This window comes from Nannospalax galili, unplaced genomic scaffold (assembly GCF_000622305.1).
Source record: "Nannospalax galili isolate Female #2095 unplaced genomic scaffold, S.galili_v1.0 scaffold212, whole genome shotgun sequence".
Taxonomy (NCBI): Eukaryota; Metazoa; Chordata; class Mammalia; order Rodentia; family Spalacidae; genus Nannospalax; species Nannospalax galili.
In genome coordinates, this window is record NW_008333884.1 from 3,265,144 (window position 1) to 3,271,345 (window position 6,202).

Genomic DNA, 6,202 nt, shown 5'->3' on the forward strand with positions numbered 1-6,202 from the left:
AAAAAAAAAGCCCCCTTAAACAAAAAGAGTTTGGTAATCCGGAGCCGAAGCGACAAAGTCAGCGTATTTCCATCTGAGTTCGCTTGGGAAAATAGCCAGGGTGCCGGAAATACTGTGGCCCAAGCCACACATACTGAGCAAGAGAGCAACTTTTCCCTTGTGTGTCAATGCTGCTGACAACTGAGGTTCCTTTGGCCAGCAGGCACCCTTCCATGTGCTGTGGAGACACAGCATGGCTCTGCAGCCTTTCTGGTGGCAGGGGCTCAGGACACTCCATCTGCTGTTTCATTCCAGGGCAGTGGGTAACAAAGTTTGACTCTAGAGAGACATCCCTCCAGGATTTCCACTTGGATGAGGAGAGGACTGCGAAAGTCCCCATGATGTCAGACCCCAAAGCCATTTTACGTTATGGCCTGGATTCTGATCTCAACTGCAAGGTATGCAGGGTGGGGTGGGTTGTGGGAGAGGTCAGAGAAGCAAAATGGTGTCTGGAGTGGAATGACCCTTGAGAAATGACAGCTATCCCAATTTGTGTGACTTTGGGCAAGTTAGTAACATTTCTTTCTTTCTCTAAAATGGGGAGAGATATGGTTATCAAAACTGATCTTCTCAGGGTATGTTGTAAGGATTAAGGTCATGAGAAATGGGTTCTTGAGACCTGGCACTCAGAGTTGGGAAAGGTGGCACTCACCTGCAATACCAGCACTTGGGAGGCTGAGGTAAGGGGATCAAGAGCCCAGCCTGGGTTACATGGTGAGGCCATCTTGAAAAGCAAACCAAAAAGTCAAAAAAGTCTTGGCTATCACTGGGGATATAGCTCAGTAGCAGAGTGCTTGCCTAACCTGGGCTTGATCCTCAGTATCACCAAAACCAAAACAAGAGGGAAAAAAGGTTTGGCACTCAAATGCTGATTTATTTATTCTTTCACTTAAGAAAAAAGTCTTATGTAGCCCAGGCTGGTGTCAAACTTGCTTTGTAGCTGAAGATTATCGTGATCCTCCTGCCTTTACCTCAAATAGTGGGGTTACAGACATGTGCCACCACCTCTGGTTTATGTGGTGCTGGGGATCAAACCCAGGGCTTCATGCATATTCGGAGAGCAATCTGAGATATAGCTGCAGCCTAATTGTTTTCTTGACAGTTTCTATTTTTAGAATTAAGAGTGAAATTCTGAAAATTTGTCACAAATTCCAAATGCCGACATGCTAAGGCTTTCAGTGTGTTTTCTTTTAATTCTAAATCAGTAATTCTTAACCTTTTTCCAGGTAACAATCTCTTTGGAAATCTGACAAAAGTGTCTGAAACGCTCTAGAGAAATGGCATTGGTACACACAAATACATTTCTTTGTATGATTTCAAAGGGTTCTGGGAACATTTGATCCTGTTTGTCCCATGGGCCTTAGAATCTGTTCAGGGGGCAGTGGTTAAGAGCATCGGTTGCTCTTCCAGAGGACCCAGGTTCAGTCCCCAGCACCCACACGGTGGCTAATAACCATTCGTAACTCCAGTTCCAGGGCATCCAACACCCTCTTCTGACCTCCATGTGCATTACAAGACACTGGTGCACTTACATACATGCAGGCAAAACATTCATATGAATAAAAATAAATAAATAATTGAAAAAAAAGAAACTCTGCTCAAAGGATCCATTTTACTGCTGCCCCTGCACTGCTATGCCCAACACCCCCATTTCTAGCCCAGTGCTCTGCAAAAGGCAAATTACCAGTAAATCAGCAAGTAGGCTTTGGGAGGAAACAGAGACCTGAAATTCAATTTTAGCTCCTTAAAACCACAAGTGAAGCCTGGCATGGTGGCACATGCCTATAGTCCCAGCACTTGGGAGGCAGAGGCAGGTGGATCTCTGTGAGTTCAAGGCCAGCCTGGTTTACATAGTGAGTTCCAGGACAGCTGGGGCTACAGGGAGACCGTCTCAAAAAGATTAATCCCACCTCTCAGCAGAGGCAGAGGGATCTCTGGGGCTACAGGAAGACCAGGTCTTGAAAAAGACCAAAACAAACAAATAAGCAAGCAAAAAACAAAAAACCCCAAAAACAAAAAACAAAAACAAAAACAAAAAAAAACACAGCTGAAAATTTTCAGTAAACTTCAGTGAGTCTTAGGCTGAGAAGAATAACAGACTACTCCTTGAAGGATAACCAAGAGATGACTTCTAGAAATCAGAACTGTTACTCAGATCTAGGGGCAGTGGGAACACAAGGCCAGGACCCCCCACCACAGGAAAGGGGAAGGCAGCTCTTGGTGTGTGCCCATCTCTGGTTCCTGGGCCCTAGGACTAGTCCACATGCCGCTTCGCTGTTGTTTCAGATTGCCCAGCTGCTCTTGACCGGAAGTATGAGTATCATCTTCTTCCTGCCCCTGACAGCGACCCAGAACTTGACCATGATAGAAGAGAGCCTCACCTCTGAGTTCATTCATGACATAGACCGAGAACTGAAGACTGTTCAAGCTGTCCTGACCATCCCCAAGCTGAAGCTGAGTTATGAAGGCCAAGTTACCAAGTCCCTGCAGGAGATGAGTATGTTTGCAAGATCCCTTCACTCTTGGGGCTGGGAGTGGGGATGAGTCTTCGAGCCTTCCACCTTGCTAAGCAGAGTCCAAGGTCCTATGGCTTTGCAGGGTGGCTCCATGATTACACTCGAGGGGAAGACTGAACCGCCTTCCCATTAGACTTAGTCCACAGCCCCATAAACATACATCGTGTAAGCGCTCATACTTCACAGGTCAAAGCAATGGTCTGCTTCCAGCTTGCTTTTTTGAGAATCAGCATATACAAATCAGGATTATGTTCTTCCTGGGGGTTGGGGAGAGGGTTGGACAAGGAGGGGCTTAAATGGGAATCTCTCTCTCTGTGCAGAGCTACAATCATTGTTTGAGTCACCCGATTTCAGCAAGATCACAGGCAAACCCGTGAAGCTCACTGAAGTGGAACATAGGGCTGGTTTTGAGTGGAATGAGGAGGGGGCAGGAAACAGCCCCAACCCAAGCCTCCAGCCTGCTCGCCTTACCTTTCCCCTTGACTATCATCTTAACCGACCTTTCATCTTTGTCCTGAGGGACACGGACACAGGAGCCCTTCTCTTCATAGGCAAAATTCTAGACCCTAGGGGCACTTAATGCTCCATCTTAATAGTCCAGTGCTTAGGAAACTCTAGAGGATGACAGATTTTATAGTCCAGGAAGGCTGCTTTTATAGTTTCAGTGTATCCTTTGCAATAAAGAGCTTTTCCTTAACTTTTGCTGCTCTGCTCCTCTTCCTGTTTTAAGCAACACGAAATTTAATAAGATAAATTGTTCTTTACGTACATTCTTGTTTTTTTTTTTTTTTTTTTTTTTTTTTTGAGACAGGGTCTCTCTATAGCCCCAGCTGTCCTGGAACTATGTAGACCAGGCTGGCCTCGAACTCACAGAGATCCACCTGCCTCTGCCTCCCAAGTGCTGGGATTAAAGGCGTGCGCCACCATGCCTGGCTTACGTACATTCTTGTAACCCAGTTCCGTTCAAACTCTGCAGAAAATTGTCATTTACTGCTTTTGGTGCGCTCACGTATTAGGACTAATCTACCCAGGAGGGCATCACTGCCCCTATAATAGCAGAAGCTTGCTGCGTTCTCGGCTTTTTCTTACTGTTACAAATACCTGAGACAATCAATAGCTGTTTTAGAGGTCCCAACCCGGCACTGGCCCACTGCTTTGGAGCATGTGAAGCGTCACATCATGGTGATTTGACATCTGACCTGGAAGCAAAGAGAAAAGAGAGGCCAGGGATTCCCCTGGTTGGCATACCCCTCTCCCCATGACCTACCTTCCATGAGGTCCAACCTCTTTTTTAAATATATACTTATTTTTATTTTATGTGTATGAGTGTATTGCCTGCTTTTGTGTAAGTGCACCTGTGTTGTGCAATACCCGTGGAGGTCAGAAGAAGGTGTCAGATCCCCTGGAACTGGAGCTACAGATGGTTGTTGGTGGCCATGTAGGTGCTGGGAATTGAACCTGGGTCCTCTGCAAGAGCAGTCAGTGCTCTTAACTGTTGAGCCATCTCTCCAGCCCCAAGGTCCAACCTCTTAAAGATTTTGCTACATGTTCCTAAGAAACCAGACATGTTTGTTTATTTATGTCTGAGTACTATTTGTACAGACATAGGTATGTTTCAGGTACATGTGGGGACCAGAGGACAATCTTAGGTGTCATTTCTCAGGAACTGTTCACCTTTGAAAACAAAATAAAAAACCTGGGGCTGGAGAGATGGCTCAGCAGCTAAGAACACTGGTTGTTCTTGCAGAAAACCCGGGTTTGAATCCCAGCACCCACACGGCGGCTAACAACTGTCCGTTATTCCAGTTCCAGGGAATCCGACAGCCTCTTCTGTCCTCTGTGGGCACTTACCTACATGCAGGCAATACATGCATACACATAAAATAAAAATAATAAATTTACCCCCCCTCCCAAAAAAAAACCATCGTTATAGTGAGTGCATAATGTGTGTATGGGCATGCATACCACAGCATGCATGTGGAGGTCAGAGAATAGCTTGTGGGTCCTGGGGATTGAATTTAGGTTGCCAGGCTTGCATAGCAAGTGCCTTTACCTGCAGAGTCATTTTTTTGAGACAGGATCTCTCTGTAGCCCTAGTTTGTCTAGAACTTTCTATGTATATAGACCAGGCTGACCTTGATCTCACAGAAATCTGCCCGCCTCTGCTGGTATTAAAGGTGTGCCCCCCCCTTTTGAAACAGTCATTCACTAGCCTGGAACCCACTAACAGGCTAAGCTGACTAGCTGGCTGGTAGCAAACCCCAAGGATCCATGTCGCCTCCTGCTCAGTGTTGGATTATAACCATTTGCTACTATACCATACCTTTTTTCATACTGGTTTTGGGGATTGAACTCAGGTCTTTGTGTTTACAGGGTATACATTTTACCAATTGTGTTATCGCCATAGCCCCCTGCCTCTACCCTTGCCCTGCTTTGTTTTTGAGACAGGGTCTCATATAGCCCAGGCTGGTCTCAAAGTTGCTATGTAGCAGAGAGTGGTCTTGAACTCCTGATCCTCTTGCCTCTACTTTCCAAATGCTAGGATTACAGGCATATGCCACTATGCTTGGTATGGTTTTATTTTTTAAAAATATAAGCTGGGCATAGTGGCACACGCCTTTAATCCCAGCACTTTGGAGGCAGAGGCAGGTGGATCTCTGTGAGTTCGAGGCCAGCCTGGTCTACAGAGCAAGTTCCAGGCAGCAGGACCTACAGGGACTCTGTCTCAAAAAGACCAAAAAACAAATTTTTTTTTATTATTTTAGGTGTATGAATGTTTTGCCTGCACGTGTTAAGTGCACCTGTGTCGTGCAAAGTCTGCAGAGTCAGAAGAGGGCATTAGATTCCCTGGAACTTGAGTTATAGACAGTTGTTAGCCACCATGTGGGTGCTGGGAATCAAACCTGGGTCCTCTGCAAGAACAACCAGTGCTCTTAACCACTGAGCCATCTCTCCAGTCCCGCCAAGAGATTTATGTGTATGAGTGCTTTGCTCTACATGTATGTCAGTATACAACATGCACGTAGTGCCCCATGGAGGCCAGAAGAGGGCATCAGATCCTCTGGAACTGGAGTTACAGATGTTTGTCAGCTGCCCTGTGGGTGCTGAGAACCTAAATGAGTTCTTTGGAAAAGCTGTAAGTGCTCTTAACTGCTAAGCCATCTCTCCAGTTCTAATTTTTTTATTTGTTTTTGTTTTTTTGAGAGTGTCTCCCTATGTAGACTAGGCTGGTCTCAATCTCACAGATGCCTGCCTCTCACTCTTGGGATTAAGGGTATGTGCTACCACACCTGGCCCGATTTATTTTTGAGACAGGGTCTCATGATGTACTCCTGGCTGGCAAAGAACTCAGTACAGAACAAGGTGGCCTCAAATACAGAGGTCCATCTACTTCTGCCTCCTGGTGCTGAAATTAAAACCATGTGCCACCACGCCTGGCATATTTCAAAAAATTAATTTCTATTTTATGTATGTTTTGCCTACATATATGTAAGTGTACATGTGTCATGCAGTGCTCATGGATGTAGAAAAAGGTGTCAGATCCCCTAGAACTGGAGTTAAAAACAGTTGTTAGCTACCACGTGGGTGGTCTTAACCACTGACCCATCTCCTCTCCAATGCTTGTATTTTTTTTTTTTTTTTTGGTT

General features: G+C 45.6%; 1 protein-coding gene across 1 annotated transcript in view; it reads left to right on the forward strand.

Moving 5' to 3' along the window:
* Serpinf1 (serpin family F member 1) overlaps positions 1-3,252 on the forward strand; it is an 11,568-nt gene extending 8,316 nt beyond the window's left edge. The window contains exons 6-8 of the mRNA XM_008828788.3: positions 295-437; positions 2,326-2,536; positions 2,876-3,252. Coding sequence (XP_008827010.1) covers positions 295-437; positions 2,326-2,536; positions 2,876-3,135 — 614 coding nt within the window. The 3' untranslated portion in view covers positions 3,136-3,252. The remainder of the gene's footprint in view (positions 1-294; positions 438-2,325; positions 2,537-2,875) is intronic.
* Positions 3,253-6,202: the final 2,950 nt, after the last annotated feature.